This window comes from Saccoglossus kowalevskii, chromosome 3 (assembly GCF_978046115.1).
Source record: "Saccoglossus kowalevskii chromosome 3, keSacKowa6.1, whole genome shotgun sequence".
NCBI classification, from domain to species: Eukaryota; Metazoa; Hemichordata; class Enteropneusta; family Harrimaniidae; genus Saccoglossus; species Saccoglossus kowalevskii.
This window is the reverse complement of record NC_140643.1, coordinates 9830357-9846081: the sequence shown is the minus strand read 5'-3', so window position 1 is coordinate 9846081 and position 15725 is coordinate 9830357. Positions and strand designations below refer to the sequence as shown.

Here is a 15725-nt window from a genome sequence, read left to right as displayed (position 1 = left end):
GATAGATGATATGTTTATCATGTTGATTAGAAATTTGTCATTAATGAAATTCGAAACAAACAGCATCAATTGTGTAATACACACATCTACAGTTATCTGATTATAATATTTAATTATGCTTCTTACATATAGTGTTTTATGTTGTATTGATGACGTATTTTCCATCAACAGTCGTAAATTAGGTTTTATATTACAAAGAAATACCCCAAAAAAATAGATTAAAGTGTCTACAGATCTCCAACGTAGATAAGTGAGTCTGACTCTAAGGGACAGCTTTATATCAGAATTAAAAAAAAATAGGATTTTCATTTTACCACCATCATTTATCCACATCAGCAACATTACACTCTGTTTTAACCGTAGTTTATATATTTTTACTAAAAGAAAAAAAAATTCTTCTTTCTTTTGTACAAATTATTAATTAAATTAAGGGGTTTGCGAAAGATGACTAACCTTAACATTTAAAAAGCGTTTGGGTATATATATATATATATATATATTGTGCTTGTTACACATGTTTATGTCATCAATGCCACTTGTTTGATGTAGCTTACGGGGTTTTATAGAAAACATTTGATTTTGACTAATACTGGTATATTTTGGATGCCACATATTGCACGTTCTCCAATCTTTTTATAACTCATGACACCTTATGTTTAACATGGCGTTAATAAATTTGACAAATTACAAATGTATTTGTCAGTTGTTTTTGTTTTGTTTTCCTGAACTTGTAAAATGACTGTGAATTCGGATACATCTGTTGTAGGCGGTTATTATTTAATTTCCCTCTAGTTGAAATGATCCCAATGTAAATATATTACTCTCAATATACTTCTGAGATAACTCATATTATTTTGTTTCATTAGCGCCTCGTCACATTCTTGTGAATATCTACATCAAAGTTTAATACCCACAATGCATTTTCAAGCCAGTCTACCAAAACTTCCGATACCCAAACTAGATGTAACATGTGAAAGGTATCTGAGATCTCAAAGACCCTTATTAGATGACAATAGCTATGAGAACACCACTAATATTGCCAAGGCATTTTTAGATGGTCAAGGTCAAGGTGAGAATTTGTATTGAAATATATTAAACAGCATTTGTTATCTTGCACATGTGGGGATAAATTTGTCAATTGTCACAATGGGTTGTTTTATTATTAGTTTATTTTTAATAGAAACAACTGTAAACAGACTTGGCTGTTACACTATATGACATAACCTGACGCATGTTAGTGATCGCGTATTGGTATTATCAGGGGTAAATTCTTTTCCTCGGGGGTTCTCCACACTTGCCAGGGGGGAATCTCGTCTCGTCTCTATATCGCGTCCCCTCGATGTGCGGGATCGGGAAAGTCACTTAAGCCTTACAGTCAAATAAGACACACACAACGAAATACGTTTCAGCTCTCGTCTTAGTCGGTCAATCGAGCACTCTATAAGACACAGCGCCCTGGGGAAAAGTCCCCAAGACTATCGCAAGGCTGGCCCAAGACTCTTTTAGACTGTGTCAACACTCGCCCCAAGGCTCTCCAGGACTGCATCTATCGTGCAGTACTTGCCAAGACCAACTCATACTCTCTTTATTCATTTTCAAAACTCTAACCAATTACAAAACGGTAAAACGACTCTAGGGCGTAACCTTCAATCATAAAGCCAATCACACTAAGTACTGAATACGTCATATCTTTTGATTAATCGTTCACTACATTAATAACTACGGATGCCAACTGTCAGAAAGGGTAGTCAGAATAGCGACGGTTATCTCGTAATTAGTTCCAAATCACTGAGCCAAGTTCCGTCCAAAACTTCAAATATGCCTAAACGATGACAGACATAACACAGCAATTCGCTAATAATCAGCTAATTAAGTCGGTCAACAGATACGCGTAAACTAATTCATGATAGTATACTGCAGTATAATGCCGCAAGAAGACCAATCGTTCTATAACATTTTGCATCCGGAAAATAAAATAAACGACAAACATTTATTCCAGATTCAATCAATCTTTGAAAAGTGTAATAATTTTCCAGACAACAAATCGCGATTGCATTAGCATACTAGTTATTCACACACCTATAAACGAAATAGTTTTACAACTACGAGTTTTTACGGTATTAAGTGTATAGTATTTGCATGATTTCTAACGTTCGGTGACACAGTTTTACTTCAACAGAAGTCGGAAATTGTTTTCAATTTTACTCGAAGATGGTATATATTGATTTAATTTTTATTACCAGTATACATTACAGGAAAACAATAACCTATATGTTGTAGGTGGTCATTACATATATCCTTACATTTTTAAATATGATACACTATATTTTATTTCTTTTAGAGCTGAATAATGAGCTGATTTTATTGAATAACAAGAATAAACATACCAGCTATATTACAGGTATTTTTAATGCAAATTACAAATCGCATCCTTCACTGTGCATGATTGTTTCTCTTATCCTCGTCAAGTTTGTTATGTTTATGTTGGTTAGTTTGTCTGTCTAACTTTTTATTTGTAATAAGGCTATATACACCGACTTAATTTTATGGATGACATTCGCACGTGCATTAGTTTGCACCTGTTCTCAGAAAACAAATCTCCCACAACGAGTCTCCACAGATCAGTTTTCTGTCCGAAACTTGCCGACTCATATTGTCACAAAGTGCCGGCTTGTCGTAAAACTCATTTTAGACTTTCTCAAAACGTGCCAATTTTGTCGTAAATGATTCCAACATGGCGACCACGCCACAAAAATACGTGAGCAAAAAAGAGGAAAAACGGAGGGATTATTCTAGACTGGTACGCAATTGACGTCGGCCAGGGAGATGTGACGTTTACATAGCTATACGAGAGAATTGGTAACGGCAAGCGAGTTTCGCCCAGACAACTTTAAGGACATATTGTCCAGAGTGGCTGTCCCGCGTTTCTTCTGCAATGATGAGAGAAATGGGAGAGGAGTGGAGGTGTATGGTGGCCTAAAAGTCGGTCAGGCGACAAGTCAGTTCGGTTGTTATTGTCCGCATTGAAGTCGACAAAACTGCAACGAAAGCAGGAAGCTCCTCGGCTGAGGTCCGCTTTCCAGGTGAAGAAAATTTTCTTATTTTTTTTTCATTTTCTGATTCGGATAATATGCTTGCACACACAGTGCAATGTTTTGTTAGTTATTGTCATAAAGTAGTGATATGTACATTCCGCCTTGACTTGTACTGAAAATGGTGTTCATGCTGTACCTTGAATGCAGTCTGACTGAAGGTACTTCATCATGAATGAAATGGTTTTACCTGTGACAGTAATACAGTACGAGATGTGTACATCAACATGTGTCTCCTACAAATAAAGACTTGTTTTTTTTTGTTTTTTTTGATACACTCTGTTATGTGGTTCAATTCGTAATAGCAGCTCCGTAGTACTGTGGTTTTAGCAGCATTTTTTTCTTGGCAGGATTGTTTTTTCGTCCTCTCGCATTAGTTTTGGGGTCTCCAGAAGATGTATTCCATGAAATTAAATCAGTGTCGCCTAAGCAGAACAACTAAAAACATTGTGAACGAATGTTCATGAAGAAAGGTTACCCAATGGACAAGTTTAATTGAAATAATGTTCATTATTTCACATTTGCCCCCTGCATTATTAGAAGGGGTGGTAGCAATTTAACAACATAATATTACTTTATTTTAAAGGGCCTTGGTTTGATATGTATTTGGAGTCTAGAGACCCTCTCGTACTTAACTCTAATGCATCAGTATTTTTTCGGATGGATGAAAGACATGCATATAATAATCAGGTTGGTTTATAGTAGTACAAACTGTTATGCTGCCAGTACCAACTATTCTCTGAATGTAGCAAGTAGAACATTCTGACAATTATGTTCCGTATTTGTAAGAGTATTTTTTAGATCTTATTCGTTATTTGAATATCGTACTTTTTCATTATGGAATAACGAATTGTGCAAATATAAGTCAAATATACGACATAGCAGGATGTGACTATAACGTGTTGTTATAACATATAGAATAAGTACATTTATAAACGCTATTCCAGACTTACTATAATATAAGTTTCCTCCAAGCATATCTCAACATTCCTTTGAATATGTTAAATGGAGCAAAAACCGTAAATGAACATATTCTAAATTCAATACTATTTTCAGGTGACTCGTTCTACTAACATGATAGTATCGGCAATGCGATTTCTAAAAACCTTGAGGTCGAATATATTATCACCTGAAGTATTACATCGTATTCCAGCTAAAAGTAATACAAATGTTTTTAAGAATATTGTAAGGTACATCTGTATATTTAATTGAAGTTCTATCAAATGCCAATTATACGATAATGTGCATGAACACAAAAAATAAGTTAATACTAACTGAATTTTTAAAAGGCACTTTTTGTTTTCATTTATTAAACTAGATGGGTGCCAAGTTCATTGTCATGGTATGTAGCCCACCTGTATGAAGCAATTCCATTAGATATGAGTCAATATAGTAATATATTTAACTCTACAAGAATACCTAAACAGAACAAAGATGAGCTTTATACTGATGTCAATGCCAGACATATCGTGGTTATCAGAAATGGACAGTTTTATACTTTTGATGTGCTTACTAAAGATGGTAAGTCAAGTGTGTGTTTGTATGCCGGCTAATAAGTTTCAAATTGACTGTTTTGTAAATTGGTATCTTCATACTTGTTAATAAATTACTTGTAATTAACTAACAGGTGGTATAGTAGCTGCAAGTGAAATCCAAGCACATTTAGAGTTTATCCTCTCAGACAAAAGTCCTGTACCTCAACATCCTGTAGCTGCATTAACATCTCAAGAACGCAATACATGGGCATCTTATAGAGCACAATTAGAAGAATGTGGAAATAAAGAAACATTGAAATTAATAGATTCTGCTGTGTTTGCACTATGTTTAGAAGATGATAAACTTAGTGATGATAACATTTCACGCATGAAGCTGTCTCTGTGTGGCGATTCTGCGAATAGGTAAATACACTGACAGTCACACTACCTATGTAATTTTAGACACCTAACATATTCTCATGTTCAATATAAAATAAATTATCAGCAATAGAACAGAATCTTTATTAACGGTCGTATGTAATACTGCCACAATAGTAATCATGATGTGAAAGTCATATGTAATATTGATGATTTGTAGGAATACATTCTCAGTAAAGTTCACATAATATGGTTTATATATGTGTGTACCATGTACATCTGATTGAAAACCATACACATTCTATATATATACAATTTTTGACTCCCGTGTGCGAAGCACAAAAAGGGAGTCTTTGCAGTTAGTGTGTCTGTATGTGTGTGTGTGTGTATGTGTATGGGTATGTATGTGTGTGTGTTCGTCTGTTCCACTGATATCTCAAGAACCATACATCAGTTTTTGATGAAACTTGGTGCATCGATGCTCTGGGCCAATGCGCAGATTTGATTAGGTTTTGGTTAAAATCCATGCATATTAATTACCTAATTTGCATGATAATTAGCTGATTTTTAGCTGTTCCATGACTGTTCCACTGATATCTAAAGAACCACTCATTGGATTTTGATGAAACTTGGCACACAGATGCTCCAAACTAATGCGCAGATTTGATTAGTTTTGGGTAAAAATCTGTCCAATATTAATTACCTAATTTGCATAATGATTAATCAATTTTCGGCTTTTCCACTGATATCTCAAGTACTAATCATCATATTTCAATAAAACTTGGTACATAGATGTCATAGGACACTGCACAAACCTCATAGTTTTTAGGGTAATATCAGTAGATATTAATTACCTGATTAGCATAATTAATTAATTTTCAGCTTTTGATATTTCAAGTAGTAATTGTCACATTTCAATGAAACTTGGTACATAGATGTCATAGAACACTGCACATACCTGATAGTTTTTAGGGTAATATGAGTACATATTAATTACCTAATTTGCATAATTAATTAATTTTCAGCTTTTGATATTTCAAGTAGTAATCACATTTCAATGAAATTTGGTACATAGATGTCATAGGACACTGCACAGACCTGATAGTTTTTAGGGTAATATCAGTATATATTAATTAGCTAGTTTGCATAATTAATTAATTTTCAGCTTTTGATATTTCAAGTAGTAATCATCACATTTCAATGACACTTGGTACATATATGTCATAGGACACTGCACAGACCTGATAGTTTTTAGGGTAGTATGAGTACATATTAATTACCTAATTTGCATAATTAATTAATTTTCAGCTTTTGATATATCAAGTAGTAATCATCATATTTCAATGGGACTTGCTACATAGATCTTCTAGGATTATGCAGAGACCTGATTAGTTTTAATTGGATATTAATTACCTAATTTGCATAATGTTCCACTGATATATAAAGAACCACAAATTGGATTTTAATGAAACCTTTAAAGAGAACTATGCAGAAATCAAATTAGTTTTTGGTAAATATTTATGCTTATTAATCACCTAATTAATATTATTAATTAACACTGATATCTCAATTACTGATCATCACATTTGAATAAACAATAGACAATAGGACAATAGACAGGCCTGATTAATTTTGGGTTAAAATTTGTTCATATTAATTCTCTAATTAGCATAATAATTCATAATTTTTCTTGTTCTGTTTTGTTCATATTAGTTACCTGATTTACATAATTAGTTTTCAGCTTTTCCATCAATATCTCATGTAAAAGTAATTTTGAATTAATTTTTAATGTGTCTTCAATACTCTCAGCACACGGGAGTTCTTTCTAAGCTTTCTTTGATTTATGCAATTATTGTTTATTCAGATGGTTCGACAAATCCTTTCAGTTGATTATCTCTAAAGATGGAGTTGCATCTATGAATTTCGAACATTCATGGGGAGACGGTGTTACGTTTATGAGACTCATGAATGAAATGTTTAAAGATTGTACAAGGAAACCTGCAGTGAAGCCTGCATCTAAACCTGCAGTGAAGCCTGCATCTAAACCTGCAGTGAAGCCTGCATCTAAACCTGCAGTGAAGCCTGCATCTAAACCTGCAGTGAAGCCTGCATCTAAACCTGCAGTGAAGCCTGCATCTAAACCTGCAGTGAAGCCTGCATCTAAACCTGCAGTGAAGCCTGCATCTAAACCAGCCTATGTAAATTCTTCAGAGTTTATAAGAAAGGTTTGTTTTCTTTCAAAATGTTTCAGCACAATGAAGACAGGTTATTCAAATATGGTGTCAATATTAGTCATTGTGGATAGAGTGTTTCAATATATGAGAACCTGACTTAAATGACTAATAATATTCTGTACTCTTTTGGTTTGTGTTTACTTCTTTGTGTTCACTATTACATAGCTGCGTTTCTTGAAATTTAACAATGTATTAAGTTATTTACATATCTTCCAATGTTCTGTATTTCCGTACTTGTTATTACACCTCATCGATATTACTGATGCTGATTTCAGGTGGATGTGAGTTACATTGCTTGTAATACTGTTTTATTATAAATTCAAAATGTGTTTTATTTGTTCTCAGTTGGACTGGAAGCTGACACCTGCAATCATACAAGGTATTGAGGAAGCGCGAAAGATTTTTTATAAGACCACGTCAACCTTAGCGGTTAATAGATTCGAAAATAAAAACGTAAACAAAGAAATCTTCAAGAAATACAAAATGAGTCCAGATGCTATGATGCAACTTTCATTCCAGGTAATGTAATGTAATGTAATGTAATGTAATTTTGTTCACATTACTGTACATGCATTGTAGCTGTCCGCATTAACATCATTGGTTGTTCAATATTAATAGATGGGTTACTACAGAATGAGTGGAGGAAAAACTGTTGCCACATATGAATCATGTAGTACAGCTGCATTTAAACATGGACGTACAGAAACTCTGAGATCAGCAACAATAGAAACCAAAGCTTGCTGTGAAGCCTTCAATAAACCTGGGGTCGGCATTGAAGACAAAAGACAATTATTAGAAGTGTGTTCTAGGAAACACAGTAATTTGGCCAAAGAAGCAGCTATGGGTGAGTCAATGCACTATTTTTAGAAGTTCTAAATATGCAGAGAATCGCTAGCAAATAACGTTGTTTATATCACTTACGTTACATCATATTGTCGTTCATGGCAACATATCCTAAACGTACGTCACAGGATTTTGTAAGACATCACATGACATCTAGATTACTAGAAATAGATCCTATGCAAGCCAAAGTTCGATATATCAAGGGCACACATGTATATATCTTATGTATGTATCTTACATAAATAACTGTTTTGCGCACACGGTGCTACAAATGCCAAAGAAGGCATGCTGTGATAATCATTCCTATAGCCAACTCACTTAAAAACATCATCTCCATTACTTTCAGGCCAAGGATGGGATCGTCATTTGTTTGCATTGAGAGTTTTAGCAAACCAACGTGGACAACAATCAGCTATGTTCAACGATGAGGCATATAAAGCAATCAATCATATCATACTTTCAACAAGTACTGTACTTTCTTCCTCTTTGATAGTGAGTGGATTCGCACCAGTAGTACCCGATGGATTTGGCGTCGCATACCAAATTATTGAAGACAGAATAGGCCTTACTCTAACTTCGTATCCGTCATCACCTAACGCAATTGAATTTATTGAATGTATACAATCCAGTTTAAATGATATTTACCACGTACTTTCTTCGTAGACAATTCGAAAATGTAAATATATGTTAAGAACAAACCAGCCATACACGTATTATTCATGTACAAATCAGTGATATACGAACCTCTAGGCATATAATAAAATACATTGATACAGTATGGCGTGACGTGTCAGATACAGGATATATGAAAACACGCCCTTTAGGTAGCGGTGCAGGGAAAAATGCATTTAGAGGCGAATTTTCACTTTTTTAACTTTTTATATAGTAGAAATGTTCTTGTTCTTGAGTGAAAATTTCAAGATTGTATTGTGAGTAGAACACCTCATAAACTAGATTTAAATTATTAAAAACAAACACATGTGCCATGGTCTTACTTTAACTGTTTTATTTGCATAAATCTTGCTTAATTAATGTTGATTGATCGCTGGAGTCTAACAGTAGTATGCAAATCATGTTTCGGGAACCAGTTTCGTTTCCTGTGTAATTCTTTCACCGTGGAGTTACCTCCATGATTTCACAAACGCCTTTCGTAGGCAACACCACATCCGCTATTTTATATCCCGCGATTTATTTATTGTATACAACAATGCCATGCGGAGTAAAAAGGAGAACAGGTCTGAAAAAAGAAAGACGGACACTGTGGTAGAGGGAAACAATTGTTACTGAAGGAATCAGACCGTGGTTCTTATCGTAACCAAAGAGAATACGCGATGTTTAGTGCATACTGTACCGAAAGTGAATCGGAGTAATAAACAGACACGGGATCATACATCTGTACAACAGAAGAAACAGATATGCCAACGAAAAAAGTTGGCTGTAATGACAATAAAATGGAAGAAGATTCTGAAGTCCTGAGAATAATCAGGGAGCTGTAATGCGCATTACAGCTCCCTGAAATAATCGATCTAATTTCTCTGAACGAATGCTTGCGTCCTGTGACCTCTGTAGGAAAACTTTTGACCCTGCATGAAAAGACACGACAAGGCTGGGGGAGTTTTCTCGAGTTCAGATGTTTGAATGACGACTGTCGTTGAGCTGTGAAGATGACGGCCCAACAAGAATTTCTGTCAGCTATCAGAAGAGTAACAATAAAAACATTTTCCCCAGAAATTACGGAGACAATACTATTGCGATGCATAATATACTTTGGCATAGTCTATTAATGCTATTTTATAACGACATCTGCGAGTCAGATTTTACCCCGAGCCCCTGGCGAGTCGGTATTTATGAACAATCAGATGATCTGTAATTTGCATACATGCGCGTACAAGCTCCATCCACGCATAAGGAAAAAAACAAGTCAAACTGCCATTCGATAAACCTATGCGTTCGGGAGTTAAATAGTTTTAAACACAATTTAACCAAAAACGGACATTTTCAACCCAGCAATTTGTCTACCACTCTTCAGTTCGCTGTTGAGATAATCTACATATATATATGGGTCATTTTCTAGTCATTTAGTTAACGTTTTCGAGATTTAACTGCGGGGTTGGCATGACAATGACTTGGGTGAAATATGCAAACAGTTCCATCTAATTTTCAATCGCTTTTCACAACTTTGCACTCTGCTTTTCAACATTTTACGATCAGCTCATGTGACAATCTGCTAATATAGGCTGCTTTCGAGAGACAGTATGATAATTTAACGGATATTTACGAAATATTATGATAAAACTTATGATAAAACGTGTAGGACGTGTCAAGGTTGCTAAAGTCAGTAGATCGAAGAAAGTTGATATGCTTAGAGAAAATAATAGTGACACGGATTATGAACTCACATTTGTTTGCGGGAAATATTGACGAACACGACACTATGAATGATGAGTGATATGTAAATCTGGTGCTAGGCAAAAATAAAATGCCGTTTAAATTGGACACAGGTGGCCAAGTGAATGTCATCCCAAATGGAGTGTACAGTCGCATGAATAATAAACCAAATTTGTAGAAAACAAATATATGCTTGACATCATATGGTGGTCACAATGTGCGAGACAACAATAACTTGCAAACACAACAATACGAGAACAAATTGAATTTGTTGTTGCGGATGTAGTGTCAAAACCTATAATGCATGTCAAAGTCTTTACCCAGATAAAGCACTCTATATTAGCACATTGTCACATGAGCTGTCTGTAAAATGTTAAAAAACAGTGTGCAAAGTTGGAAAAAGCGAAGTTTATTGTATATTTTACCTAAGTCATTGCCATGCCAACCCCACAGTTAAATTGCGAAAACATTAACTAAATATATAAAAACTGATCTCAACAGCGAACCGAAAAATGGACGACAAACTGCTAACTAAGTTGTGAAAAGCGATTGCAAAGCTGGTAGATTCATTTGGGAACGTGACCTATGATGTTATATTGATATGACCCATAGTTAAAAATTCTAAATTTTGAATAAATGAATTGTAGTTAAATTACCGCACTGTCTCGCAAAGCATGTACAGGTCAAAGGTCAATTCAAGAAGTTACTTGTGATAACCATATAATTTTAAAATATTTCCAAACATGAAATAGCCGCTAAATCGGATCAATTTCAATTTATGCATACATCAGTGTAGCAAGACGATTGAAAGATGTGTAAATTAAAGCTGAATCGGGTGTAGTTAGTACCTGTATGGGATACTGCTTGAATAAACGAGCTGGTGATTTTGTTTTTATAGTTTCATCACACACATGGAAAAGATGTGCGGCAACGTTCGCTTATTCTTCAAGTTCCTTGCTGTGATATCGATCATTTCTAGTAGAAATGGGTGGAAATATTTTTTAAATTCTTGGAATGTTTCCAATTCCTTCTAATTTTTGAAGAACAAGTTGTTGGTGCTGTCAGCACATCGCGCCTTTAGACTGTTACACACGGAGCAAAGTTGTGCAAAGTAAGCTGCTGGTATATAGAAACCAGTTGTAAAGTCGAAAAAATGAATAAAAGTCAGATGAAAGCAGCCTATATTAGCACATTGTCACATGAGCTGTGTGTAAAATGGTAAAAATCAGTGTGCAAAGTTGGAAAAAGCGATTGAAAAGTAGACGAAGCCTCTTGTATATTTGAAGTCATTGTCAAACAACCCTGCAGTTGAATTGCGAAAACTCCTATTTCGTATAAAAATAAATTGTCGAAACTCAAGTCTTCAATCTTGATTTTGGGTTTGTCTACATTAAACCATTATATGTGTAGATCTGTATTGTTATTGTGATATATCATGTGTACATGTCCTATGAAATTATAAAGCCCCTACAGCGTTGACGCAATAGCTGAGATTATCCAAGATGTAAGCGCTTATATACGCTTATATTCTGTCTCTGAAAACAATGTTGATTTTTCCATGCAACGCCAACACATACAGACAGATATACGCGCCTTCGAGGAATGTCATTAATTGTAAAGTTGACGTCGCGTTTGACTAGTGTTCGTGCAGTCTTGATGTACATTCTGACGCATTTGAGCCCATGTTTATTTGTTGTTGACGTATTACAAAAATGTCAATTAATTATCTACAGCATGCGGGTTTATTATTCATTCTAATTTCTTGTATTCCATAGTAATTACATGGTATTATTTTAACAGCAAAACAAATTTACACGAGTCTAGAAGATACATACGTGTATATACTAACATTGTACCCTGTTATCCCGTTATTGGTAACTTACATGTGTCACACGCAACGTAATATTACCGTATTTGGTATAGTACAGGTGTGATGGTTCAAAAACCAAAATGGCAACAGTAACAAAAAGACTTCCCTGGCGGCAATGATAAAATACGAACACTGAGCCAACAGATGAGCTTTCAACTGGTACTGGTATTATTATACTCTGCAAACATCAAGTACAATAACGCGGTAAAACTCCACTACTCCAATAACTAGATACTTAAACTCCAATACAATTCAACGAGATCTCCGATCTGATCTCAGTGCTGAACAACTCCCCTATATATACCCACGCTGTCTATAAATAGACCATTACATCAGCATACATAATGAGTCTGGAACTTACTACAAATTTCTAGAATGTTCCATTACCTTCTATTGCCTCCTACAGTGTTCTATTACCTATTCAACCAGTTTCTAAAAATTCCACCCAGACACAGTACGGTTCTAGAACATTCTCAGTCACACGGAAGTGGTAAACAAGTCGTATGCGACATGCCTCCCCTCTCAAGAATATTATAACATATAATATTACATGACTAGCAACGACGTCAATAATACGAATACAATAAAAATTTCAAAAAAAACAACAATACAATATATCAAATCGAACTGAGTACATAAATTCGAAAATCACATACAGTAGAATATAATAAAATATGAAATACAGTCATAAACGAATAATATTCTACTATACTGTTCAAAGTTCCTCAGTCCATCAATCTACTCAGGTAGTCGCTACCACATTGTCCCGTCCAGGAATATCTTCAACACGATAATTATATCCTTGCAGAGTCATCGCCCATCTCATCACTCGGTCATTTGCAAACTTGGCTTTATCCAGGGAAGACAATGGTTTATGATCCGTCTGCAAAATGAACTCCACACCGGCTAAATATAGGCGAAATTTATTCACGCCCCATACAATGGCTAAACATTCCCTTTCTACAGTTGAATATTTCTTTTCTGCATCGGATAACTTCTTACTTGCATACGCAACTGGATGAAGCTTCTCACCATGATTCTGCATAAGTGCTGCTCCAATTCCTACCTGAGACGCGTCCGTCCGCAACACAAATGGTTTCTGTGGGTCTGGCAACTTCAAAATTGGTTTGCCCAATAAGTATTCCCGCAAAGTGTTATGTGATAGGTATTTTTGATAGTTAAAAACCTTTCACTTAGGTAACCGGGATTCGGTCGTTTCCACGCTAGGCTGACAAAAAAACACACACAAGCTTCATTCATGTTCCCCAAACGATTCTCTGCCAAGTCCCTGGTTTTCACCCGAGACAGCATTAAATCACTCTTTATTTCTTGTCACTCCTTAACCAATTACAATCAGTATAAGGGACTCCAAGGCCTTGCCTTCAAACAAACAACAAATCACATGAAAGTTTTACACATCATAATCAATTAATTACTCGTCAAGCTATCTAGAAAAAACACTACTATATATTGTCAACACTAACTAATATTTATGGGGTAATAGTCTTGCACTAACATTCCACAAAGATACCGCCTTAGTTAGAATCGCAAACAAAATTGGTTTAGGATTACAGCTACTGTATTGTATCTTAAAAACTGCAGAGTCATAAGATGTTTTTGGTTGATTTCGACCAGCTCGCCATCTGGTCTTGTCATTAACCTTTATCAGTATATGTCATGGCAACCACTGTCAAACTGACTGAAATATAAATAATGACAGTTATATGCTTTCTCCTGGGCCTCTCCCCATACAACTTTGTTGGGTTGTCCTTTCCTTAGTAGATCACTCAGGGGTGCTGCAATAGTTGCGAATAAGGGGATGTGGTCTCTGTAGTAATTGACCAGCCCAAAGAATGATCGGACACCTTTCTTGGTCGCTGGTCTTTGCGCTTCTCGAATTTTTTCCATGTTGTCGTGACTCAGACTCACCCAATTGTGTCCAATTTCATGACCCAGGAATTCTACTGATGTTGCACCCAGAACACACTTGGATGGTCTAGCTGTTATGTCCGCTGCCCTCAGTCTTCGTAACAACTCAGATAATACTTGAACATGCTCATCCCAGCAGCTTGAATAAACTATCAGGTCATCTATATAGCTTCCAACCCCCTCCATACCTGACAATAATTTCCTGATTCCCCGCACCAGAGTAGCCCTAAAAATTCATAAGTTCCATCGGGAGTATGCTGTCTTTGGTATATCTTCTTCAGCTACTGGTATCTGCCAATAACCCTTACTTAAATCAATTTTTGACAGGAGCTTACTATTATGTAGCCTCTGAAATAAATCCCCTGTTGTTAGCATTGGCTCAGAGTCGGTTACAGTGACCTTATTTAATTTTCTATAGTCTACACATATGCGATTCGATCCATCCTTCTTCTTTACAATCACCACTGGTGACGCATAGGGTGATGTGGACTTCCTGATTACTCCCATTTTTAACATATCTTCAATATCTTGCCTAAGGTTCTCCCTTATTGCATATGGTAGTGTGTATGGCTTAGATCGTATTGGTGTATCATTTGTCAGCTCAATCTTATGACTAATTATCTTGGTCTTTCCTGACAAGTCAGTAAACACCTTATCATAAGTATTGACTAAACCCACCAGTTCTTTCCTCTGGTGTTCTGTCAGGTCTGTACCAATTTGAACATCTTTACCTGACTCCTTAGGTTTACAAGTTCCTAACTCTAGAAGATCATCTTCGTCTACAGCATTCTCTTCATCTGACTCATTGCAACCCGCTGTAGCTGCGCGCACAGCATTCATCAAGTCTATGGCCGTATTTGGTGAGTAACTTGTCCCACATTGTTTTACTGTGAGTACCATCAATGTCACTATTTGAGAATGATGAAATGAAAGTTGAAACGTCTGAGCCATGGAGAAAGGCCACCATGGTGGTTACATGTAATATGTGTATAGGACAGCTTCATACTGACTGTTACTTATTCCCAGTGACCGTTTCATTTATTTTTTTGTGGTTAAGTGATATACAGTATTTTTTGTTATTTATTTATTTTTTTCTTTATCTTTTTTTTTGTACTTTGTGAAGGCATGCTTTTTCACCATGCACTTTGGTGCTGGTTGTACTGGTCTTTTACTTTTATTTTTGGTCTGTCTGTGTACGGTGGTGTAATTTGTTTTTTGATGAGTAATGGATAGTTTTTCTTTTAAGCTCCTGTCTTTGAACGCACGGGGCATTAGGAATTATTTGAAAAGAAAAAAAATATTCACCTGGTTAAAACAAAATGGTAGTGATGTTATCATGCTACAGGAATTGTACAGTACACAAGAGATTGAGCAGAGATGGGCAAATGATTGGAAGGGTAATATTGTTTATTCTCATGGAACCAGTCATGGTAGGGGGGTTGGTATTATGATCAAAAGATCATTAGATATCATGGTTCATGATACATTTAGAGATAACAATGGCAGGCTAATTTGT

At 35.5% G+C, this 15725-nt stretch overlaps 1 protein-coding gene across 1 annotated transcript; it reads left to right on the top strand.

Moving 5' to 3' along the window:
• The first annotated feature begins 876 nt into the window (after positions 1-876).
• LOC100368542 (carnitine O-palmitoyltransferase 2, mitochondrial-like) lies at positions 877-8800 on the top strand. Its single transcript, XM_085497550.1, has 8 exons — positions 877-1069; positions 2342-3782; positions 4411-4613; positions 4720-4990; positions 6810-7170; positions 7525-7698; positions 7798-8023; positions 8369-8800. Exons 2-8 carry the CDS (start codon positions 3733-3735, stop codon positions 8683-8685), a joined length of 1602 nt encoding a protein of 533 aa, XP_085353676.1. The 5' UTR covers positions 877-1069; positions 2342-3732; the 3' UTR covers positions 8686-8800.
• The last annotated feature ends 6925 nt before the right edge of the window (positions 8801-15725 follow it).